This window comes from Rhamphochromis sp. 'chilingali', assembly GCF_963969265.1.
Source record: "Rhamphochromis sp. 'chilingali' genome assembly, chromosome: 20".
In the NCBI taxonomy this organism is placed as follows: domain Eukaryota; kingdom Metazoa; phylum Chordata; class Actinopteri; order Cichliformes; family Cichlidae; genus Rhamphochromis; species Rhamphochromis sp. 'chilingali'.
This window is the reverse complement of record NC_137947.1, coordinates 12,152,954-12,178,569: the sequence shown is the minus strand read 5'-3', so window position 1 is coordinate 12,178,569 and position 25,616 is coordinate 12,152,954. Positions and strand designations below refer to the sequence as shown.

The window sequence follows — 25,616 nt, the reverse complement described above, 5'->3', positions numbered from 1 at the left end:
TAGCTAGAGAACACGATGCAAATATAATTTGTGGTCCCAGGCTGTGCTGTTCACAGCAAGCCTTCTGGCTGTCAGCGAGACAACAAGCTTGACTTTTTTATCACCCGTGAAATAAAAACAAATCCACATAAATCCACATGTTGTTTTGTTTTTTTTTACTAAGAATGCACACATAAGGCTGTTAAAGCAAGAAAGTGTGCAACTTACAAATTTAGAAAATGAGGACAGCGGTAAATGAACTTCGCATTAAGGGACTGCCAAAGTTAAATTGAGAAACTCAGCGTCAGAGAGCAATGACCAGTAGAGGTTTAATCTTTTTTGTGCACGCAAACGCCTTGGCATGCATAACAACAGTTACATTCCAGAGCTTGGGGTAACGGGAACGTGTTAATGTGTGAAACTATTCAACAGAGAGATTGTTCTTCACTTGTCCACTTTGTTTTTTGGCTGGCTCACAGTTGGTGTTTCATGCCACATTTGTGTTTAAATCCCGTGCAACGCTGGACATTAAAGCCACAGCGTCCCTCGGTCGGCCTACTGTGTGTGAACACACAGTATTTGTCTTTGTTTGTGAACATTAGTAAGTAAATAAACCCATCGATTTTGCAATTGGGCAGTCTGCTGTTTTCCATTTAAAGCCAGAATGCTAATATTACAGCAGGCTTTGCTGTGATGCAGAGTAATGGAATATTTCACTCAGTCAAAACACTGTTAATACAGTGTAAATTTAACCAGTCAAGCTCAGTTTGTTGGACAAGGCTCCTGTAAAGAGATATCTAATAGCTTCAAATCAACTTTTGTCCAAAGTAGAAATATGGCCTTTTAAATGTAATGGTAATTGCTACAAATTCAAATAAACATTAGCACTGCTGCTAGAAAGGGAATCAAAAGAAGTGCAGTGTGTTTACTTAATTACAGTATATACAAAATTTGTCACTTAGGACCACTTCAAATGTTTTGTACTTAAGCCAGAGTGCACTGGTTCAAATAAGCATGAATTTGTTGTCAGTGACAGATTATCCAGCTGGTCAGCGTTCCTCCATGTCATGGGAAAAAGCTCAGATACCTCTAAATCACACCAGAACCAAGCTAAGAGTTGCCAAGGCTCCCTGAATAGCAATAACTCAGAATTAGCCAGTCTAAAAGCATGACACAAAATTCAAAAAGGGAGTAGATGATGCATTGTTTTTATCTGCTCTGATTAATAAGACAAATACTTGCTGATGCTTAACGTTACCATCATATATCAAAGTCACTATCTTAGTTTAGCTCGTTAGCATGGAAATGTTCCTTACAGGCTCATGTGAATCTTATCAGTTGTTTATGTTTGTTTGTTTGGGGTTTTTTGCTTACATTAAAAGTCTTGGGTTCATCACATCCTCAATAAATGTCATGGTTCTCCATCGTATGGTTATCAAAATAATTTAGTCTGGACCAAAGAGGACTGACTAACTGAGATGTACAAAAATGCTCACTTATGACTGCAGATATGTTTGAGAGCATCAGCTGTTACAAATTAATAAACCTGCTCATAATGTTTGTTCCATGTGGACCAAAGGTCACTCCATGAACCTAGAATCTAATTTAAGTCTGACTTGTGCTTCCTGTTTGTATAACCAATATCTATGTCCTGAAAAATGCCTTCGTACTAGTTTCCTGTTATTTGAAAGCATTTTTTTTTTTTTTTTTTTTTTTTGCTTTAAACATTGGTCCTTTGAATCAAACCATGGAACCAAAGCACTCTGAAATCAGATGTGTCTCTCTTGCTGCTTTGCACTGGATTGCATCATTAGCAGCACATGACTTAATGTGCATTGTGTGTGTTGCATTTTAGTGTGACTCACTGCGATGTTGTTGTGTTTTAGCTGGTGTTTGAGGCTCTCCACAGTCAGGAGCCAAGGGGTTACGTAGTCGGCTGGATCATCGCCATCAGTTTGCTGGTGGGAATCCTCATCTTTTTGCTGTTAGCTGTGCTGCTTTGGAAGGTAAACCAACTCATAAACACAGATCGAGACTTTTCAGCTTACAGCACTGGTCACAACACTCCACTTGAATGCCAGCGCAGTATTGTCCACTCTGTATTGTCCATGAAAAGGACAAATCACACAGTGGACAATAATTAACACCACACCACTCACATGAAAGAAAAATCTAAAGAGGGGGGAATGGCAATTACACTGCTGTCCAGAGGCCCCTTTAGCAGAAAACTCCATTCCTTTTTCACTGCTTCATCTTTCACTGGGAATACCACAACTAAGCCTTGAAATGTTGAACCCCCACCCCCGATCCCCAGTTCCTCAGACCCAGCCAAAATAAACCCCACTTACAAGAGCGGCACATGTCCTGTATTGCTCTCTTCAGGAAATGCCTGAGGAGAGCACAGGTCTGTATCAATAAACTTCAGCAGCCAAATACAGATAAATGAATGGAGTCGTAGGGAGAGAGGCAGCAAGCCAGTGTGGCTGCTTTGATTAGATACACACCAAGAATCTACTGGTCTTACCACATTGTCATATCTCATACATACTACACTTGGTAAATGAATCTTATACTTTCATGAAATTTAAATGGGTAGTCAGTATTACATTCCTAAAGAAATGTTTCAGTAAGGTAAATGCTTGAGTTTTGTCAAACCTTGGTGGTGGTTTCATGTGGTTTTACTTACATTGCTGTTGGCCATATTTCAATCCATTATATTTGAAATAAATTGCACACCTCATAGATTCATTATTTTCCATCTGTTTCACTGTGGGAGAAAATATTAACTTGCACATTTCTGTAACTTAGATATATAATCCATCACAGTGAACTCAAGGTCTGAGTTGTTAGCTTAACAAAAATTATGTAATTTCTGTAAAAGTGCTGCTCAAAGAAAGAGCCGTTCTAAATAAATTGTCCAATTGGCCACCCATCCAATGACACTCCTGAGAGTTAGCCAGTGAATTGCATTGCTATTACGTAATATGTCAAACCAAATCCAGCAGATAAGCAAGACAATGGTGTTGCGCAAATCCTGATTTTCTAGCATTAAAAAAAGGCTGCTGCAGTTTGTCTCAGTGTCATGCGTCCACACTCACAAACCTCTCCTGCTACAGCCAAAATACTTTTTTTAGGGTGATACTGAAAAACAGCTGCAAAATAACTAGCTAGTGTTTTAAAAAAAAAAGATTCCTGAAATGTATTCATAAAAAATATATAACTGTTACTACCTTTTTAAAAAAAAGAGCAACACTGAGCAACACTTTGCGCTAAGCTAACAAATCAGCAGCGTGAGCTTAACGCAAAAACTAAAAACAAGAGGAAAAAGCTAACCTGACACTCGTCATGTCATCTAAAAGCAACTTTAAGACACATGTTTTTATTTATTTCATGTTAAAACTGAAATGTAAAATTGTATCTTAAGCAGGTATATTTCTTTCACAGGAGAATATAATACCTAGCTTAACGGCCTTAGCAGGTCAAAGTAGCAGGAAACGTATTTACAGTACAAAAATTAGTGTTATCTTCACACCTCTCTGCTCAGAGAGGAAGCAAGGGTATCAGATATGACAAAAATGTTATATTTGAGACATATTTGCCTGTACCAAAATATATGTACGTGATAAGCTAATATGGAGCGATAAAATCAGCTAGTGGTGTAACTCTAGGTCACAGCTATGAATTACCTATGTTATGTTTTGCTTGAAAAATGACAATCTCTGGAGAGAAAAGGTATATGCTAAAAAGTTCTGGTATGTGTCTGAAAATGTTATGCAGCAATGTAAAGTGAATGTGATCTGTAATTGCCGACTGAAATGAATATTTTCTTTTGCAAGTCAGATACAACCACAGATGCAGCTTATTAACTTAAATTCTTACTCCTCTCACTCTTTGACAGATGGGATTCTTCCGTCGACGTTACAGAGAGATCATTGAGGCTGAAAAGAACAGAAAGGACAGCGATGAAAGCTGGGACTGGATGGATAAGGACCACTGAGACTTACAACGGGAGTCCCAGAGGAGCCAGTGAGATTAGGGATTCGGTTGCGAAAGATCCAATAGCACAGGGTCTCTCAGCCCAGCCGCCCCCTGTGGCATTGGGCCCTTCAGTCTTCCATATGTGGAAGAGGAGAATATTCTCCATATTTTTTGGAGACTTAATATTTTTGGGGGGAGGAGGGAGGGAGTCCAGGAAACAGGCTTCTGAGGTGACAAGGTGGCTTGCCAGCGGACACTTGCTGTGGAATTCAGCTAATCTCAAAGGAGGTATCACCCAGCCAGCAGAGCAGAGCTGTTGATGGAGGCTCACATCCGTACAGGGATGTGGAGACGGCATGAATACTGGTGGACAAGAAAACCCTCAGGGCTGTGTTACATAGCAAATTTATTTTTATACATATACTTTAAGCCATATTGTGTAAAAGTGAGCTTTGAAAAGAGTTGGGGTTTTGAATGCCATTATAAACATACTATATCTACGGTATGTTTTCTTAAAAGCACTGATGTTTGATAAGAATGAATGCCTTGGCCCCTTAGATTTACTTTTTGTGCCAAAGATATGTCCAGTAGAGTACATGATTGGAATCATTTGTATATTCAGTTCATCCCAGATGCTGGGAGTGAAAGATTGTATCTTTTCTGTACTATTGCTGGCTGATGAAAATCTGTTTTACACATCTGATTGCCCATCCCCTCACATTTCTAATCAGCCAGAGCTAATTCTATGCTACAGTACCCGCACCCTGTCCCAACGCAATGCACTAGTGTTTCCATTTGTGACACACTGTGAGGGCTCTCTCTGTCTTCATGATGACCGCTTTTTTCATGTTTCCATTGTTAACCATGCCTAAAATGCAAAAGATGGTTAAAAGATCATTCCTTTTGTTCTGGTCTGGCTTTCAGCTGATTCGCTGGTAGATGATAATATACAAAAGCTATTATTTCATAGATTAAACTTAAATCTTTATTCTTTAAAATGTTTCAAAATACCATGAGTTTTGAAAGTGGAATGTATAGTCAAGCAAATCTGACGTAAAGCTGCTTTTGGTAGGAGCAAAAACTGCTCAGGTATGCAAGGAGACTTTTATAATGGACGGCCAAACCTCCCAGGCTCAAGTGAACATAGTTTAGCTGAATGTCTTGTAAATTCTCACTGAAATACAGCAGAAAAGGATTAACTATTGTTCTTGAAATACCTGATCACGATTTATTTCCAAAACCTTCTCAGACTTTACCGGAGCATTCCATTTTTAAGTTTACTGTTATGTTATCAGCCATTGGATTATAGTGTGAAATATGAGATACTGTTGCTCTACACAGCCAGATGAAAGACTGTCGTGGTATGAGTAATGCCCTAAAAATAGGTGAGAATATGCTGCACTCAATCACTACACATACAGTATACAAGCTCTTTGGGGCTCCTGGGAAAAGTTACTTTTAAGCCAGGGTTGAGGGATGTCAGTGCCCTGAAAAATCCGCCACCATATGAACCCACAGCTCCTCTCTGCTAAAACTTTTTTCCCCCCTGCAGGCTTGTCAGTTCTTTTAAATACTAGATTTAATTGTGATTGAAATAAGACATTAGCAAATTCAGTATTAAAGCTCCCCACAAATATATAAACAGTGAGAAAATTAAAATGTGGTAATATGGGAATCGCTGGTGCCTTGGTCCCCCTACTTCTGGCACCTGTTGCTCAGTATTCATAGGTCATACCCTACCCATTTTTGAACTTTGTTTTGATGTTAACTGCAAAGTTTTGTGTGTCTGTACTTTGCACATTTGCAACCCTATCTAGCTGAACAAACAGATAAATTCATGTAATCTTTAAAAAAAAAACCAAAAACTTCAATTATGCTCCAAAAAAAATTCAATTTAAGAGTCAAAAGCTTTAACAATCAGCATTGGGTGACAAGATTTACATTAAAATAGATATGCAGTATATAAGTATAAAGTACCTTTTGGTAATTTCTTTAGTAGACCAGTCAGATTTAAACGTGCAATGCCAAAGAACTAAAACTTTATCGTCACTTTATTGATCACTATGATTGCTTCGCTCTAAAATGTGCTGTATAGATCTTCTGACACCATTTACTTCCACTGGTAATACAGCGTATACTGTACACATCCACGCCTTCCCTCTGCATCTGTTAAACTGTTGCTATGTATTAATGCAGAGAAACCAACACTTGACTTTTTTTTTCTTTTTTTTTTTGGTAAAGTTTAACTGTGATGATTATACTTTGTTTTTATGTTTGTCACCTTTAATCGCATCGTTATTTGGGGTTTTGTTCTGAGTATACTACTGTCACTGAATATCATTTCCATTATAGTGTGCTGTACGTTTGATGTTTAAAATCATGTTCCAGCTGTATATTTATCTGTTGATGAATTTTAGAATGAAGTCTCTTGTTATCAACGTGGCTCCAGTGTTTGCTGCTTATTTGTGGTGAATGGTGCTCTCTGCTGGCAGCTTTTCTTCAGTCGCACCAAACAAAATTCAACAATGGGGAAAAACACAAAACTGCTTGTTCAGGTTTTTAGAAAATGCTATTTGGGGGGAAATACTGTTAAAAATATATTTTAATAAACTTTTCACTGATCATTTACACTAAGTACATTTATAAGTAGATGTTCTTAGATTATTAGAGCTGAAATAACAACCAGTCCACAGAAAATGACCATTCTGATCAGCTAAAAATCCCCAAAATGGCAAATATATATTTATATTTTGATCTTGTGTCATTGGGAATTAAATATCATTGATTTTTTGTTCTTTTGGGCTACAAAACTTTATCTTTATTTTAAAGGGCTACAGTGGATTCGTTGGGTGCTGATGACTTTTTATACAAATGTATTGATACAGTATGATGGTGTAATATCATGAGTTTTAGAAAAGACTACCATTTAACCTGAAAGTATAAAAAAAATCCAAATTAGCTCATATCTTAAGCACTGAAAATAACGTGAATGCATTTTAAAGGAACCCTGGTCAGAAACAACATGTTATGTACAATATTCAATGTTCTAATGTCCTCTTTCTATTTTGCTAAGAGTTTTCCCATATCTTCTTGAAGATCCTAATAATTTGCTACTATACTTTCACTGACCATGTGCCAGAAAACTGTAAAACTCTCTTTAAAAGTTCAACCACACCTGTGATGAAGTGTCACATAAACAATACTGGCTCTTCAATACCATATAGTATATTTAGGTTTAGGTAACAAAGCATTATCTCAAAGAATATGGCAACTAATCAGTCAATACATTAAAGCTTGATGAAGCTGCGTGCTGTTGATCAGGTGACACCAGTTGCTATGAAACACTGAAGTCAAGAACAAGCTGCTGTGGTGAGCAAATCAATTATTAAAAAAGCTACCACGCTAAATACAGCAGGAATACAACAACATTTATGGTACTCACTTTCTTTTGACCAGAGAGAATCAGTCTCTTAACTATGTCCTCGTTGTTCGATCATGGGTTGATCAGGACTGTAGCAGTTGAGCAGGTGGTTGCACCAATTGCAATTCATATATGCCGCCTGGTGTTGCTGTGTGACAGCGCAGAGGAACCTGAACAATTCAGCCAGCTGGAGGGGGCAGCTCAGACTGTGGCTAAAGCTACTGAGAACATGGCAGCAGTGGCTTCCAGGTATGTACTGTTATGAAAATCATAATGTATAATACTTCAAATGAAGCAATAGCCTGCAGAGAGGAAAAAAGTATCTTTCAGTTTAACCTTTTCTTGTAATTTCCTGCATCTTTGGAGCTAAAAGAGGCCACCCAAACACATAAGATATCAATGAAAAGGCCAGGATGTCCTCTATTGGGGACATCAGGACTTAGACGGGTAGCTCAAATAAGTCACAAGATATAGACAAATGTCCATTACACAGGATCTAAATGAATAAGCTGGCTCTCAGGAGGATATAGGAAAATCAAATTTAATTATTTAATCTGTATGAAACTGAAATGTGTAATACAACCCAAATTGGGGAAGAGTTAGAATACTTATGTAAGAGAATGCAGAGATTTGCAAATCTCAGGCATTATTCACAATAGAACATAGAACACAAATTAAATGTTTGAACTGAGAAAAAGTACAATTTCAGGAAAAACATTAGCTCATTTTGAATTTTATGGATGCAACATGTCTCAAAAAACTGGGATGAAGGCAACAAAACTGGAAAAATAAGTGGTACTCAAGGGACATTTTACAGTTAATTAGATAAACTGGCAACAGGCTGGTGACATAAATAGGCATATGTTTTGTTTATTTAAAAGGGAAAATGTATTTTAGTTAATTTGAGCACTTAAATTCATCTTGTAAAAATGCCAGATTTAGAGTGGCTGGGTTTCCCAACTTTGGATAAAAATAATATAGCAGAGGCAGCAACTTGTAGACTAATAATGTGGACAAATTAACCCCAACAAACACCGTGCTATGTGATTTAAACACTTTCATAATTAAAGAAGAAACCATTTAACAACAAAGTAATGTCTTTTGTGTTAACTCGTTTTTTAAAAGCGTGATTACAAAACAATTAAAATGAAAATAAATATGTTGGTCTGCTGGTAGTGAAACACAGGCTCCTCTGGTGACTCTTAGAGGGAGGAGGGGACCTCAGAAAATAGCAGCTGTTAATGGCTTTTTGAACTGGGTGGAGGTGTTAACAATCCACATGAGGACTTCAAAGATCTGCTCCAGTCTAATCTTCATACTGGGTATTCTACAAACACAGCACTGCAACTTTAGACTTCAGACACAAGGTTGGACAACTTGAGTCATTTTTATTTTATTTATTTGTTTTATTTTGTTATGTTTTTTTTTTTTAATGAAGGCAGCAGATTTGTTTTTAGCGTTAAAGTGTGGGGCAGTGATGCTAGTGTTAGCGTTGTTAGCTTCAAGAGGCTAGTGGAGGATTAGGGCTTCATTTAAGGTCCCGTCATATTCTTCTTATACCTGATTTAATCATCTAAGACATTTTAAGGAAGTGAAGATCAAGTTAAAATGTCCTTGTGTACCACCAAGATTTCCTTTAAAGCTCTCCTTAGCAGTAGCAATACTACTGGGCCAAACACAGAGAAATCTGTGTTTGGCCCAGCTCACCCTAACCCTAACCCTGTTCCTTTTAATTAAATTCTTTTTCCATTTCAAGTATTTATTGATGGCTTAATAATTCATTTAGAATTATTAGCTTACCTTTTGTTGTCTATTAAATCATTTAGTAAGGTGTAATTATTAGTGAAGACTTAACAATTATTTCATAAATACTTTGTTAAATGAATATTTTATTTCATTATTATTTAATAATTCATGAACAGCTCTAATCTCATATTCCTTCATAACATGTCTCAGCTTAAACATTTTATTTTTTATGTCTTCTATTATGAATAAATGTGAGTTTGTGAGCTCTGTAAATAATTGCCTTTTGTTTTTATTTACTGTTTATACAGCATCCCAGCTTGGTTGGAATTGTGTTTGTATATATTATCTGATGAACAGCAGACTCTTTACTTCTAGGCAAATACGTGAGACGGAGGATGAAGTTTTTCACATGGAGATGTCCTCCCTGCTAGTGTCATTCGCTGTGTGTGGGCAGCATGTCCTGCTGGCAGCTCAGAAACTGAGTATCCAGCCAAGTTTAACTGAACACAGAGAGGAGCTCGTCACTGCTACACAAAACGTTTTCCTCGGAATAGTCAAGGTAAAGTAGACAAAGAAAAGAAAAAGCTGTCTGCAACTGTCCTAAAAATTATACCCAAATTAAAGCAGAGAGAAAACAAATAAGGTTAAAGCACTTAAAGGTTTCATTAGATTCATCTTAGGCAGCTACATCTGCTTTTACTTTCTCAGAGGTTTCTTAAATGTTGACATTATTTAAAAACAACAGAAGACTCCCACACCGTCTGTTTTTAATTCACATGTGGAGAATCTCAGCAACTCAGCCATCATCTTTAGCCTTCTGGTGCTGTTGTGTAAAGAACATTTTTTTTCCATCGTTAATTTTTAAGTACAGTAATTCTTTCCTGTTAGCTACTCACTGACTTTATCTGACAATGTAGAAACTTTCTCCTCTGTTTCACTTTCAAAGTCTGAGCTGGCATAGCAACATATAATTCCGAGCATTATAACGATTTTAGCATTGAATCTGAATCACAGTTTGGAAGCTCAGAAACCAAATTTCATGGCGATCCAAAGGGCAGCTGTTCATACAGTTCACTGAAGGTTTTCAGCCAAATGCAGCATAAAACCAAAGAGGCTCACCAAAGCCTATAGATGGATGTGTTTACATTTTGTCGTATTCTGTCAAAGCTGTTGAAATATTTCGATCATGGCCAAAATCTTTTAACTAATTGATTTACTGACAGTCTGACACCGTATTTTCATACTTCTTAAATAGGTACAGTAAGCTGTAGAGCAGCAGTAACACAGTGACTTGTGCCTTCTGCTCCTAGGTTCTGTTGGTGGATGATGATGCTGCTGTAAGGAAAGTTATAGCTGCTGCTGATCAGGTTTTGGAGTGTCTCTCTGAAGTTGGCTCCTCCTCAGATATCAAGTCTCTTCTTAAATCTTTCCAAATGTTTTCTGAGGCTCTTCTTGCCTTTAACAGACTGACAATGGAGAGAGCAAATTCCTTACGGGATCCCAGACAAACCAAACAACTCCTCGATTCCTTGGACACCCTGAGGAGGTGCATCTCCATGCTGCACACAGCCATGTGTACAACCATCAAACACCCTACCAATGAGCAAGCCCGAGAAGCCAAGAGGTACATTCTGGACAAAGTTCAGAATACTGTTGGTGACATTACAGCAACCCTCCAGAGTGACTGCCATGGAGGACCACTGGGGCCTTGTGGGTATTATACCTGGAAAAGTAACAGTCTATTACAACTGCTCACTAGTCCCTCCACCTCCTCAATCCGAGACAGCAGCTTTGACTGCTTGGTCAGAGATCTTGTGTTTCATTGCATGGTCGTGGCAAACATGTCTCGCAGAGACTTTCAGCAAAGAGTGGTTTTCCACTGTCGTCACATCCTGCAGTTCTGGTCTGACATAAAAAGGATTTTAAAGTCTTCTGAGGATTCTGCACAGAGCTTTGAGAAGACCTGCATTTTCCTGCGCCAGCAAATACTAATGCTTGACAAAACTTTGATGACTACAGTTCTGTATCAAGTCATGGACATACTTCTTGCGGCTTCCTCCACAGCTGAGCAACTTTTAGGACACATCTTGCTTTTAGATTCCTCTACAAAGCTGGATCTGAACTTTATTCAGTCGGAAGTTGAGGATTTAATTTCCTGCACTGACAGACTAATCCAGGTCGCCAATTTTACCTCAGCTATGGCTCTCGATGCTAAGAGTTTAGAGAATGTGGAAAATTCCCGAGCATGCCTTTCGAGACTCAGGGCTCGAATCGCTCCCCTTTCGCTGGAGCTGGCAGATAATTCAATGCAAACTGCTCAGAAGCTTCGTGAAGTGTGTCAGAAATGGGAAGAGGAGACTGAGCAGCTTCAGGATGCTTTCAGTGATGTGATGGACATTAGGGAGTTCACCAGTATAGCTGTTAATGAGATGGTGAGTGATCGCCATGGATGTGACACAGCATACAGAGAACAAAGCTATGAACAGTTTAATGAACATGCAGCAAACCTCATTGGTCACATGAAGCTGGCGATTCACTCAGTGAGGAGGCATTTGGATAGAAGTGACGAACCCATCTACAGGAACGGCCTTTTGGTCCTCCTGAAGCAGGTTCAGTCATCTCAAGCCAAAGTAGCTGAGTCAGTCAGAAGCATGCTTAATGGATCCACGCTGAACGTGGAGGCATATTCTACATTTAGTGACAGCGTTTCCACCGTCATTGAGCATTTTAAGGTGCTTAGATCAGGATTGGATGGCCAACAGCATCCGCATCTCCTGAGCCCGCTGCGAGAGGGGGCTCGTCAGCTCGAAATCACACAGCCATGTCTGCCAGTCAAAGACAGCTGTGAACTGAGTGTGGACGATATGTTAAGAGGCTCGGATATTCCTTTTTTTGAAGTTTTGGAAAGAGAAACCAAACATGAGGAGAAGCACACAGATCAGGGACCCATAAAAGCCGAACCAGACCATAAAGTTGACAGCGATGATTTAACGTTCCCAGCTGTCTCAGATGAGCCTAAACTGATTCTCAAGCCTCTCAAATTTGACCTTTTACCCCTCTTGTATGAAGTTGTAACTGTGACTAAAGGGAAAGACGTGACACTGCTCAACCAGGCCTGCACCAGTGTTCTTGAGCTGTCAAACTGTTATGCCCAAGCTACAAAGGAGGCCTTGGTCATTGTCGATGCAGTTGACTGTCAGACTTTGGAAATCTTTAGGGCCGAGCTGGTATCCCTGACTCCACTGCTCGTCCAGACAGCTCAAGAGACGGCGATGAGCTCAGCGATGAGTACGGAGAGCATCTTTAAGCACAGCACACAGTTTTCTGACCTTATTAATAACATTCGAAAGGTTTTGCTGCCAGCAGCTGGGACCTGGTATCACACTGTTTATAATGAGCTGCAAGGGAATCTACCAAATATACCAGCCAGTTCTGCACAGCAACTCAATGAAGCAATGACTTTATGTGCTGACGTGGTCCAACTCTTGACATCTTCAGATTTAACCACACAAAGTGATGGTCAAGAAACATTGAGGGTTTTACACAGCAAGCTTACCAAAGCACAGAACAACACAAGGCAACTGATAGAGTTTTCCTCCGCATATGAAGGACAGTCAGATCAGCTAGAGGCACTTTGTATCCTCTGGAGTCTCTCCATTCAGATTTTGCTTAATTCTCTGGATAAGATTTTGGGAACATCGACTGCACTGAACCATTTGAACCCTCAGAAACAGCTCTCAGTGTTGTCTGAGAACTCGCTCCGAATCCAAGAGGCAACCAGGCTCACAAGCATAAACTGCAGAAGTGCTTATAAATCAAAGGAGTTAACCAGATACCAGGATGAACTGAAAAACCTGACTGAGGACTACCTTAAAGCTGCAGAAGAATTTGATTTAATGCCAGGCGTGGTGCACCTTGCAAAATCGGAATTCTTCCAGAGAAAACTTTTGATTAAAATTCGAGTGCTTTTTGGTCATTTAAGCAAAGTGAATAAGGACTATGATACTACATTTCAAAATCTTCTCACAATTGCTCATTTCGCTGCTGAACACTTCAGAGAGAACAACGCAGAAGATGCAGAGCAAAGGTTTGAACATGCGGCACAAACGCTTATTGAAAATGTAAAATCTGCTACCAGAAGAGTGGAGGACAGCTTAAATTACATCCATGACCCACGCACTCGCTCCAATCTGAGGTCCATTAATGACCACCTGTCTTTTCAGATCTCAGATATAATCTGCAGGGCGAGGCTCATGCTAGAGACTCACTACATTTGTGACACACTCAGTCTGGATGTGCAGACACGCTGTTGGTCAGCAAAAGCTCATTACGTGATGGAAGAGATCAGGAAGCAAGAAGGGATTCACCAAGAGGTTAAAGAGTACATAAAGGCTGGACTACAGGGGAGAGCACCTGAGGATATTAGCAAAGTTTTGGCTAAAATCCCAACTAAAGTCAAAGAAGTGGAATTTACCTCTGACACAACAATAAATTCAAACCAGAAAGGCATTAAAGAAAATGTAGATGCTGCAAAAAGTAACATAAATATGGCATCTGGGGCCAAATATGGACCTGGAAATACTAAAAAGGATGTAAGTATCGCATAATTGATCAGATTTTATTGTGTAATAAATCCATCATGTCGCAATAAACCATGTCCTAATTCTTCTCTGCAGGATAGTGCTGCATCTGGCTTGTGCCAAGAAGTCTCTTCCCTGACCTACACCTCCCTTTTTCTAAAGCAAGAAAGCAACAGCTGGGATCCCAAGGACAACAGAATAGTCCAGGTGACCAGGAAGATGGCCGACACAGTATGTTACATGACTCAGTATCTGAAGAAGAAAGGCCCAATAGCGGTAATGCCAACTAAAGGTCCCTCCACAACCGTCAACTAGATTTGCAGGCAAACTAATCTACAATCTTGTTTCTTTTTTCTTTAGAATAAAGAGGCTTTTGTTTCTGCAGCCAAAGATGTGATCTCAAACTGCCAGTCAGTTACCCAGTTTATCAGAGTTATTGCCAACCACAGCCTCGACAAGCAGTGTGCAGTTGAACTCTCGCTAATTGTTGAGCAGATTCTCACCATCACAAATCAGCTCAGCATCATTTCCAGGTCAGGAAATTTCAAGCAGAAATCACACACCGAAAACTAATAAAAGAAATGTTGAAAGGGGAAAAAAAGAAACGTAATATGAGTATTTTCTTCTGCCTGCAAAGTGTCAATGCTGTGACTCCTGGGTGCAAATCTTCTGATGAGATCCTGGTAAAGAATGCACAAAATCTGCTCCAGACAGTCTTACGTGGGGTTCGAGCTGCAGAAACAGCATGCATTAAAGTAAATCCAACACCACAAGCACAAGCAGCAACTCTGGACTACAAATATATGATTCAGTGGCATTTTTTTATTATGCCCTATGAATTGCTTCCTTAAAACTGAACACTTGCACTCTGATTTCAGGGTCTGAAGCAGCCTGAGCCAAATTCGGATGGTGCAGAGGCTACAGCTTTGTGTTTCCAGTGGAAGAGAAACCTGGAGATCCATCGAGCCCAGCAGACCTCTAACCCAGATACAGATGAGCTGGGACTGAGGAAGACGTCGGCGCACCCTTTAGCCCCAAGTCTTGCCCCACAGGTTAATGTATAAGACAGCTACAACTGTATTTTGAAAAGGAAGAAAATAATGTTTCATGCATAAGCTGTGTGTCCTGCTCCGAGAAATCAGCTGCATGAATTGTATTAGAGCTGGTGGTTAAAAAAAAAGAAGCACAGCACGCACACTAAAATGACACATTGCAACACTGGTGTGTGGTTCTGAAATAAAACTGGTGCTGTTTCCTGTCTTTATTCCAGATATTTGTAACAAACTCACTGAAACGACTGGCATGTGTTGTAAAAATATCAGACAATATTATGACAACCATAACCACCATACCGACCCACGCTGACATAAAAAAACACCCCAAAACACACTGTACACATGATACAAAATAAGCATTTACAATGTGAATCATGAAAAGAACTTTAAAAAAAAAAAAAGGAAATAGCTTAGTTTCAGTCAAACAGGAATACCTCAAATTACAGACGGAGAACTCTGACCTAAACAAACCAATATTACCAAACAATATTCCATCTTACGTCTACAACTTTCAGTCTTTGTAGCACATGTATATTTATAGCCTCTTTTAGGTTCATATTCGACAAAATTCAACAGTAAAAATAGTCATCAAGGTCACATTTGTAACATATATACATACAACTGCAGTGTTATTAAGATAGTACTACTTTTCTGTATAATACACTGGAAAACTTTATCGATTTCTTATGCTGACTGACAGCGTGTTGGAAAACACGTAACATTTTCCCTGCTACTTACAAGCTTCTTCGAGAGATGTGAGGAGCAGCGATGTTTGTTAGAAAAGGTTAAAACATCCTCAAAAGATTCAGACCGCCTGAACCAAAAAACAATGTAGTCACTAAAGACGGAAATTGTCTATTTTAGTGCAAAGACTTCTGCAAGCTAGCTTAGGTGTAGAGTTTCAAAAGTGTGAAAAGGGAAAATTAGACTAATGTAATCGAAAACTCACATTGAAAATATTCAATTTTGATTATCTGACCCGAACGCATAAGCAACTGAAAAATGACAAATGTAAATGGTTTAAAAAAAATCCCTTATCATAAAGACAGGCATCAACATATACAGTAGATCTCAATATATGAAAGTGTCCGTGAATAAATATGTAAATACAAAAATCCCCCCCCCAGGAAATTATTGTGTTTTTGATTACTTTGTATAATCTCTCTGCGTGGAAAGTGACTATCAGGTCGTTCAATGGAACGAGCCCCAAGCTGACTTAACAACACCTGGGTCAGGCTTTAGTAAAACTTTCACATCTTTTTATTTCCTCTGATTGTTTAGAACGTGTGTAAAAATGACACAATAGAAACCTTACCATACACACATTCAAAACACGCCTCTGAGCTTTAATATGACATAGTTACAGGGAACTATACTCTGTGTCTGTATCCAGCATCATCTCCTTACTGATAAATGTGTGGCGTAGTGTTTGGTTTTCTACAGCATCATATAAAGAAATAAATAGATTTATGTAAAGCTAAATAAAGATTAATGTGTCATCAACAAACATATCTGTTGCAATCAACAGTTGAGTGTTTACTGACAGAAAGGGGAAGCGGTGGGGTCAAAAGTCTTGAACACATCTTTAAGTGTCCTGTCATCTGCCTCCTCCTCTTCCTCCTCCTCTGGATCTTCTTGTTTCGGTTCTTTCTCTGGAGCTGCCTCCTCTTCCTGCTCCTTCTTGTCCTCTGCCTCTTCCTGTGCTCCTGTAGAGCCCTGTCCTCCCTGTTTAGCTTGCCTCGGGTCAGTGTACTGGGGTCGGATTAGCCCAGCCAGAGCCTGGATGGGGAGATTATGTACAGCAGGGGGTTTGACAGGCGAGGCAGGAGGCACAGTGGGAGAAGTGGAAGCTGGAGTGTGATCTGCAGCATCTGTGCTTTTAGCCTCTTCGAACGAGCCGCTTCGTTGGGTTGGTGATAGAGACGGTGCTGGAGTGCTGTCTTTCTTAGCAGCCTGTTTAAGAATCCCCGCCTTTTTAGGAGGCTCAAACTGCTCCTTCTGAACTTGCTCGGTTTGGGAACGAGGATCATACAGGCTGATGCCTCCCAGGATCGTAGTGGGACTCTCCAACCCTCCACCAGAGGACGCCAGTCGAGGAGCATAAGGTGGAAGCTTCTCTGGCTCTGGCTTGGCTCGGGCAGCGTGAGGAGAGGGACTGGCACTGGCCTTCTGTAACCTGGGGTCCAAAAGTCCTGCCCCAGAGGACTGCTCTTTCGGACCCAGCAGCTTGGAGTCCAGACTGGCTGTACGTTTGAGTCTGGGGTCCAAAGACTTTTGCTGGCGTGGGTCTACAGGTCTCTCTGTAGAAGATCGTGACTCTAGAGAACCAGTGGGCAGTCGGCTCATACGTTCCTTCAAACGTGCAGCTGCAAGTCTGGGATCAGATAGCGGAGGGCTGGAGACTGGGGGGTGGTCGGGCAGGCTTGTTCGGTTCATCTGAGCATCAGCAATTAGAGGTGGAAGAGGCAGGTTGATGGAGTGTTCCTGTTTGGGCACTAAGGAGGGGATGAGATCCTCAGGGGTCCACACAACTGTCTGAGCAAAGGCAGGCCGCTGGAGCAGAATGTCAACACGAATATGACTAAACTGCTTTAACTGGCATCGAGGGTCTCTCAGGACCACACCTGGGCTGGCATCTAAAGGAATGAGAACAGCCCTGTCCCTGAGTTCCCTCTCTCCTTCGTCATCCTCCTCTCCTGTAAGAGGCTTTTGATGAACAGGATGGCTCTGCTGCCGATATGAGCTCGGTTCCACTGGTCTCATTTTCCTGGGGTCTCTGGAAAGCCGCGGATCCGAAGCGCCATCTGGCTCCTTTTTCATATCTGGGGGTCGCTGTCTAGGGTCAGCCTTGACACGTGGGTCACTGGGTGGAGCCCTTTCCTTAACGAGGCGGGGGTCACCCAGTGCTGGAGCCACCGGGGCGGTCTTGGGCTGAGACTGCTGCATCTCATTCTGTCTCTTCAGAGATTTAAGAATGGAGGAAACACAGCTCCCATCCTCATCATCGCTCGAGTACCAGTTTGTAGTTTCATCTGCAAAAAAACATGAATAAACAAATAAATCAGATTTAAAGGAGAGTCTTTTTTTTCTGTTTCAAATATCTTTTATTAGAAGCAAGTATCACAGTTGTTACAAGTTAATAGAACTTGTGCCCCCTTTTTCTCTAAACAAAACAAGACAAAACAAAAAGACCCCCCGACTGCCAAAAACTTATATTTTCCCAAGATATGCAAGTAAAGGACGCCAAATTAGTTCAAAATCTTTCACATTGCCATTCATGGTATATCTTATTTTTTCAAGGTGAAGTGTATTTGTAAGCTCTGCAAGCCACATCTTTAACACAGGCCTTTCCAAAGCTGCAGGATCAGTTTCTTTGCGATGATCAGCGCATATGACATAAACCTTTTTTGAGCATGTTGTAAGCTTTGTGTTTCTTTGGAGATCCCAAAGATAATTACTGTTGGATTTGGATCAATCTTGTTTTTAAGAATATTAGATAGATAAGTAAAAATGTCACACCAAAAACCCTGAAGCCTTGGACAAAGTGCAAAACTACTAATGTGTCATACATTTTTTTCAGAGGGGAGAGCAGTCTGGATAAATTTTGTGAAGTCTTTACCTTGAGTAATGTAACCTGTGTACAATTTTATACTGAATTAAGGAACGACGGGAATTAATAAAAAGCGTATTTATGTTGCGTAAGACTTCCTGCCAAAAATCTTCCGATAGGGACATCCCAAATTCCTTTTCCCACTCCTCTTTAATTGAATGAGTTGAAGGTACACTCATCTCCTGTAGTGAGTTATAGAACAATCAGATTCTCTGTTCGAACCCCAGCTATCACTAAGGCATCTATCCAAGGTGTCAGACGGCATGCTTTCAAACTGCGGCAAATGTGTGCGGATTTAATTTCGTAGTTGAAGATCTCTAAAAAAATGGCTGCGCGGTAGTCCAAATCTATCTTTTACCTAATTGTTGAAATGACATGAAGGTATCGTTTGAATACAAGTCTTTTAATTTACGAATTCCCAGTTCATGCCACACGTTGAAAGCACCGTCTGCACATGATGGAAGGAAAGAGGGGTTAGCTGTAACAGACATACTCATTGATAATGGTTTCAGTTTAAAGTGCTTAATTATTTGTTTCCAAATTCGCAAAATGGTATGGATCACTGGGTTATAATTATAGTATGCACTTGTCAAGGGAGTAGGAGAAAGTAATATTCCACCAACATAGTAAGGAAGGCAGTCCTCCCGCTCCATCTGCAGACCATGGGGGAGTAACGCTGTATCATCCAGTAAGAGGGAAATTATTCTTAAATTTGATGCCCAGTAATAATGCATAAAGTTAGGTAGTGCAACTCCTCCAAGGGATCCGTGTTTGCAAAGATGTTCTTTTTTATTCTATGTGTTTTGTAGTTCCATATAAACGGCATAATAATTGCATCCAGCTTTTTGAAGAAAGCTATGGGCAGGAAAATTGGGATATTTTGGACCAAATACAGATATTGCAGGAGAAAGACCATCCTTATTGAGTTCACTCGTCCTATCAATGAGAAAGGGAGTGTCCTCCAAAACTGGATGTTGTTTTTTAGCTTCTACCAGTAGAGGTAGAAAGTTTAAAGGAGAGTCTTTTTGGTGTTATCTGTGTATAAGCACTTATTTAGATAATTCTGAGTTGTGTAGGTCACTTTGTTCCAATCTTGCTCCCTGGGTTTCATTTAATCTTAATTAACTCAATAAAGCTGTCCATGGACACTTGCCTCTGCTTGCATTTTCATCCTGGCCATCTGCTCTCTGTGCTTCACTCCCTTGTGGATTTGACTCTTGTTGTTGCTGCTGCTGTGTCAGGTGTAAAAGGATGGCTTTCTGTACTGCTGGTGGTAAAGACTGCAACTGTGACTCTGCACCAATCTGTTGCTGGAGGTTCTGTATGAAAGCCAGACTAGGGTCTACCAAATTGAAAAAAAAAAACAAAGACACAAAGTTTTGCAAAGTCAGTAACAAGTAAAAGGCAGTTAACCTATAAGAACAGCTTATTAATTATAACTCCCAAATTTTTGGGAGTTATAATTGATAACAAAATTTCATGGAAACCCCACGTCAGACACATAAAAACCAAAATTTCCAGAAGCCTCGCAGTTTTGAACAAAGTGAAACAATTCCTTGATAAAGATGCACTTCGTACTCTGTACTGTACCCTGGTTCTTCCATATCTTACATATTGTGTGGAAGTGTGGGGAAATACATATAAAAATACAACTAATCCATTAGTCACAGTACAGAAACGAGCACTGCGTATTATTCACAAGGCTGGTTATCTAGATCATACTCACAAATTCTTTCTTCAGGCAAAGTTACTTAAATTCCAGGATCTGGTTAATTACAATACATCCATAATTTTGTATAAAGCTTTTACTAAACTTTTACCGGCAAATTTACAAACTAGATTTGAAATTCGAGAAAAGGTTTATAATGTGAGAGGCTTTGGAGAATTCAAATTACCCAGAACTCGAACAACCCGTAAAGGCTTTTGTGTGTCTGTATGTGGTGTGAAAATCTGGAACAGTCTGAGTTTACAATTGAAACAATGCAAAAATATTCATAGATTTAAATTTCTCTACAAACAGTTGGTCTGGTCACAGTATACTCAATGATGGGTTTTAGTGTGCTCTGTAATGTCTGTCCTCTTACCATTGCTGGTATGGATTCCAAAATAAAAAATAAAAAATAAAGTGTGCGTATGTATGTACATATATGTACTTGTGTGTGTAGATATATATGTATGTATATGTATGTGTGTCTGTTACTTGTAGTTATTACTGCCTGTTACCTGTGGTAATGCAATTTATAATTTATATATTCTGTATTCAGTTATGAAGGCTCTAATTGTTGGTTGCGAGCTGCCGCTTAGATGCTTGTATCTGCCCGGGGCTGTTGATGGGTCTGTATACAATGATGGGCGTAGCTGCGGGAAGTTTATTGTTTTTTGTTGATGAGTGAGTATAGGGGTGGGATTTAATAAGTTTTCTTCGTCCCACTCCTTTTTCAGGCAAGTTTTGTTTTTTGTTTTGTGTATTTTATGTTCAATATAGGTATTTGTTGTGCCTGAAAATGAATAAATAAATGAATGAATGAATGAATGAATATACTTATATGACTCACCTCCTTGTTGACCAATGGTCTGGTTTCGGAGGAAGCTGCTAAGGAAGTCTACTGGGTTCTGACCCGCAGATGGAAAGGGGAAGAGATTTGGTGCTATCTCTAGATCTGGTATAGGGGGAAATGGAGGCCTCTGTATATTCATCTGCGGGTTGATATTAGGTCGGTTTCCATGGAAGGGTGGCGGCTGACTGGATGGGATCGGCGGCTGCATTGGAAATCCATGCGGCAGGTGCTGCCCTGGTGGGCTTTGTGGCATCGGTGGTGCAGCGGTGTGACCCACGGGAACGGGTGATCCGGGGGGAGGAACAGGAGGAGCAGAAGAGCCTGAAGGCACCATGCTGCCGCTCTGTGTGTCCTCTGAACCTCCAGTAAACTCACCTGTGCATTCTCCTTGATTCTGAGGGTAGTTGGATCCACTGAAAAACAGAGTGCACTCAGGCTTAGGAGAAAATCAAAAAAATTTTAAAGTCTGACCTGGTTTTGATTACAGATTACTCCAGTTACCTCAGACCGATTTTTTGTGCCAAGTCTACAGTTGGTTGAACCTTGATTTCAAAAAGAGAGGGGATCTTCTTCCCTGCTTGGCTATCTGTAGGACTGCTCTGACCAGGAGTGGGCAGCAGCCCAACCCCAGGAGGAGGCTTTGGAAGTGGGGAAATACCCTGTTTTCTCAGATCCTCCAGCTCCAACTCATCCTCCCTGGCATTCTCCTCTTCAGTATTAATTATCTGAATAAAGACACGGGAAAGAAGAAATAAGATAACCGCTGACAGAACTAAGGATGAGCTTCAACTATATTTCGTTTTACCTTATCGAGCAGCTCCTTGGTCACGTCAGTCAAAGCTTCATGGGAGAATTTGCAGTTGTCTCCTTGATAGCATTTGGCTCCGGTATGAAAGAACTTGCACGGGTATTCATGTGCAATCACAGGTTAAGGAACAGAAATAATTAAAGGGTGCAGTTTATGCAATCCAATTACACGAATATAATTAAGAACTATTAGTGAAGGATATTGTGCATGTAAATGCAGTTATCTCCTTTACTGCAGTATCCTTGAAGATAAAACTTACAAAGCTCCTTTTTCTTATCTGGTACAACAAGCTCGTGTTCAAATTTGCACTGCTCGCCCTGTATGAAGACATCACAAAATGTTTTTTTCTTTAATCTTTTAAGTTAGTTAGGACAGTATTTACCTTACTAAAAGCAGGTTTACGTTATAAAAAAAAAATTAAAGGGCATTAACGCTGCCGTACCTTGATGCACCGACCCTCCAGGAAATACTTGCAGATGTACCTCCCGTTATGTTCAACGGTGTGCTGATTGATAAACTCCTTGCTCATTATTGGCCGCTTCTTCTGGAAACCGGACAAATTTTTTCCTTCCTGTGACACAAAATTAGCAACAGCTAATTCACAGTGCAATTTAAACCAGCGATGGCAGAGTACAGTGAAATATTCAGCTCACATACCTGCGCCATGTCTTCCATCCCCTGTTCTCCCCCTCGACCTCGTCCGCGTCCTCCCCAGGGTTTACCCTTCAGCTTCTTGTTCTTGTTCAGCATCCCACGTCCTCTCCCCGGTCCACTCCCTCTGCCTCTTCCCCTCTGCCCGTCTGGAAATTACATTTTAACAAAAATGAGTAAACTCTCTTCACCCTTAAAGATGTTTGCGATACATCTCTGCCTATGACATTGTTGTGTTTATAATTTAAAAAGCATTCGTACACTGTTGTTGCTTCATCCCCCTCATGTTTCCTCTGTTCATCTGGTCTTTAGCGTGCCGCCCCCTTCCCTGACTCGACGAATCTTTTGACTGCTGATACTCGGACATGTCGTCTTCATAATCATCCTCCTCGTCATCGTAGTCGTACTTGTCGTCGCTGTAGTCGCTGTATTTGTCGAAATCGCTGCTCTTGTACGGTGGGGACCTGTGTGAGTTGCCTCCCTTTGAATGCTTGTGGTCAAAGCAGAGGGAGTGAATTATGTCAGACAATAATGTTTGCATGAATATAAACACTGCGAGCTGTTCTGAACTCACCTGAGAGGACTGGCCATCAGACTCGCGATTAGATCCCAGGCCCTTTCTGCCTTTGGACCTTTCCGGTCGATCGTAGTCAGAGTCGTAGCTGTCGGAGCTGGAGCTGCTTGAGGGGGAGTGATGCTGAGGTGAGGGTAAACAGAAATAAAGAAAAATGAAACATAACATTAATTTTAAATGGGTTAGTTCACATTTATGCTCTAATTGCAAGAGCAGGAGGAGATATTTTAATGCAACAACAAGCTGTACAGTAGCATCTTACTTTCGGTCTGTCACGTCTCCTTCTTTTAGACCTCCTCTTCTCTCGGGTCTTTCTGTATCTTTTCCTGGAGTGTCTGTGAGCCTTTTCCTCTTTCTCTCTAATCTTCTCCTTCTCCTTTTCCTTCTCCTTCTCTTCATTCACCTCCGCGGCCTCCTTGTTGTCCTCTTCAATTCCAATCCCTTCATCATCTATTTCTCCATCTTCCAGTTCACCATCCTCTCTGGAAAGATAAAAGCAATATAAATACTCACTATTGACACTATTTTGGACAGACTTTAAATGTTTACAAATAATACATCAATTGTAGCTATAGTTAAACCAAAAAAGTAATGATTTGGAATAATCGGCTGTTTTTTCTGTTACAAATTTCCAAAAGATCTCAGGTTTGATCCCAGGAGGAGCCACAACTCCCCTGCGGGTCTTGTTATGTAGGGCACCTGATGTAAAAATCAGGCATTAAATGTTATGTTGGAACAGATGATTATCATTACAATCAGAGGATCACTTATTAGTTTGCAGAGCATTACTCATAACTCAGCGTGACCAGGCTATACTTCATACACATGTGGCTTTTTGTAAATACAGTACATTTAGTTGCACCACTAAAGTAGTTTATACAACCTCATCCAAATGTAAAAATTTGATGTTTATCTGCTGTAATTCACATATTTACAACTAAAATTAAACATACTAATACAGACTAAATATTCTAATCAATTTTTAATATGAAACAAAATCCTGGCAAATGTTTCAGAGTTGGCAATCTTTTCATTGTAAATAATTCCAGGTGATTTAGAAATACAGTGCTGGTGGGAGGGTGGAACAAAAACATTATGAAACAGATCCAATAAAGCAATCTAGGTCAGTTTTTACAGATACTAGCTGCCTCTTCCTCAGTCTGAATTAATCCAAAGCTAACATTGTGTATGTAAAGTTGGCTTTTGAGTTAATTGAAGCAGAACAGGCCTCAGGTTTAACAAGAAACATCCATCTAACCACCCATTTTCTTAACGGTTTATCCAGCTTAGGGCCACAGGGCTGTTGGATCCTGTCTCAGCTGTCGCAGAGCAAAAGGTGGGGGACAATCTTTACAGGTCACCATCATCCTCAATGAAAAACATCTGCCAGGCTAAATATTTTATTTCAAATCACCTTTTTCTATTGTTGTAACTGCCTGTACAGCACATCTAACTGAGGACCAAAAGCAAATGATGAAAAATAGTAGCATCAGTGTTAGAAGGCAGTTTATAAGGACCTAATACAACTATGTAAATGTTAAATATTTACATTAAAGTGCATTTTCCAGTGATAAACAACACTAGGTGCTTCAATCATACCCGAAGCCCACACTGGAAATTATGTTTCTGCCCATTTTAAGAATTAAAAACTGTAACAGATGCTCAAAGTCCAGGCTAGAAGTTGAGCCATCAAGTTTTTTTCCAACCTAACACATGAGCAACTGGTTCACTTGGTTTTCTACAGTGAAAAAAATCTGTGAAATTACTTGATCAAAGATTTTTAACAGAAAACCAAATTGTTTGTCTTGTTTTTGAACATAATGCAAAGCAAATCACAAGGACACAGGTATGGCCTACATCCTGCAGAAGCACATCATCTCAACTCTGCGTGAACCCTGCTTCAGCAATACCGGTAGTTGCCCAGTAGGGGGAGTACAGTATGAGGATGGGCGTGGCATTTACATCATAGTCATTTGCATAGTCTCCTGCAGATGGCAACAATGAAGCCATGAATCCCTGAGCTACAACAACAGAATGATGAGGTCTCTATGTTGCATGGAAATGATCATGAATGAGTCTCATCGACACGGTGATGTGTAATCGAGGCTGTGTGAACAGCGCCATTCAACTGCACCAAAGAGGCATGCAAAAAATATGTTAAGAGAGGGGGGGAAAGAAGTGAAATGTCTCTATATCCCGCAATTCGTGGTTAAAAGAGAAAACAGTAACACAAGCATGTAGACCCACAGCACTGAAATTGAAACGCACAGATGAGCGTATTAATAATTGCACAAGAATATTACTCGACCTTTCATCCCCTGCAAGCTCAGAGTCTGTCATGTTTTTGTCAAGAACAGGGGCTGGGGGACTGGAAACAAGGCTCACAGAAGCCATTGGAGAACGGATCTGCCTCCCTTTTCCCCGGTACAAGAGTGAATTAATTCAGTCACTCAAGGAGACGTTGGTTTGTGAGAGATGCTGGAAGATTTCAGACTGGAAAAGACTCACGGTGTTACATGTCTCGACAGAGACAGTAAACAGACACTCTCCTCTTTCATATCAATGACGTTTTAACTCTGTGAGCGCAGCTTGATACCCCGCTTTGCTAATGTCCCGTCGGTTGACAGCTGCCATGGTGAAATAGAGGAGACGGAGG

General features: G+C 40.2%; 3 protein-coding genes across 3 annotated transcripts in view; 2 read left to right on the top strand and 1 right to left on the bottom strand.

Moving 5' to 3' along the window:
• The window catches only part of itga9 (integrin, alpha 9), a 50,933-nt gene extending 44,538 nt beyond the window's left edge, over positions 1 to 6,395 (top strand). Inside the window, exons 27-28 of the mRNA XM_080869078.1 lie at positions 1,866 to 1,985; positions 3,878 to 6,395. Coding sequence (XP_080725204.1) covers positions 1,866 to 1,985; positions 3,878 to 3,976 — 219 coding nt within the window. The 3' untranslated portion in view covers positions 3,977 to 6,395. The remainder of the gene's footprint in view (positions 1 to 1,865; positions 1,986 to 3,877) is intronic.
• Positions 6,396 to 8,622: 2,227 nt separating this feature from the next.
• LOC308388248 (uncharacterized protein) lies at positions 8,623 to 14,784 on the top strand. Its single transcript, XM_080868841.1, has 7 exons — positions 8,623 to 8,745; positions 9,500 to 9,683; positions 10,435 to 13,716; positions 13,801 to 13,980; positions 14,065 to 14,237; positions 14,342 to 14,459; positions 14,583 to 14,784. The coding sequence occupies exons 2-7, from the start codon at positions 9,534 to 9,536 to the stop codon at positions 14,766 to 14,768; spliced, it is 4,089 nt and encodes a 1,362-aa protein (XP_080724967.1). The 5' UTR covers positions 8,623 to 8,745; positions 9,500 to 9,533; the 3' UTR covers positions 14,769 to 14,784.
• Positions 14,785 to 14,887: 103 nt separating this feature from the next.
• zc3h6 (zinc finger CCCH-type containing 6) lies at positions 14,888 to 25,615 on the bottom strand. The gene is made up of 12 exons (XM_080868842.1): positions 25,269 to 25,615; positions 23,223 to 23,442; positions 22,961 to 23,083; positions 22,648 to 22,876; positions 22,393 to 22,535; positions 22,178 to 22,306; positions 21,938 to 22,052; positions 21,733 to 21,842; positions 21,429 to 21,652; positions 20,925 to 21,340; positions 19,523 to 19,711; positions 14,888 to 17,791 (listed from the first exon to the last, which is right to left on the bottom strand). The coding sequence occupies exons 1-12, from the start codon at positions 25,352 to 25,354 to the stop codon at positions 16,296 to 16,298; spliced, it is 3,480 nt and encodes a 1,159-aa protein (XP_080724968.1). The 5' UTR covers positions 25,355 to 25,615; the 3' UTR covers positions 14,888 to 16,295.
• Position 25,616: the final 1 nt, after the last annotated feature.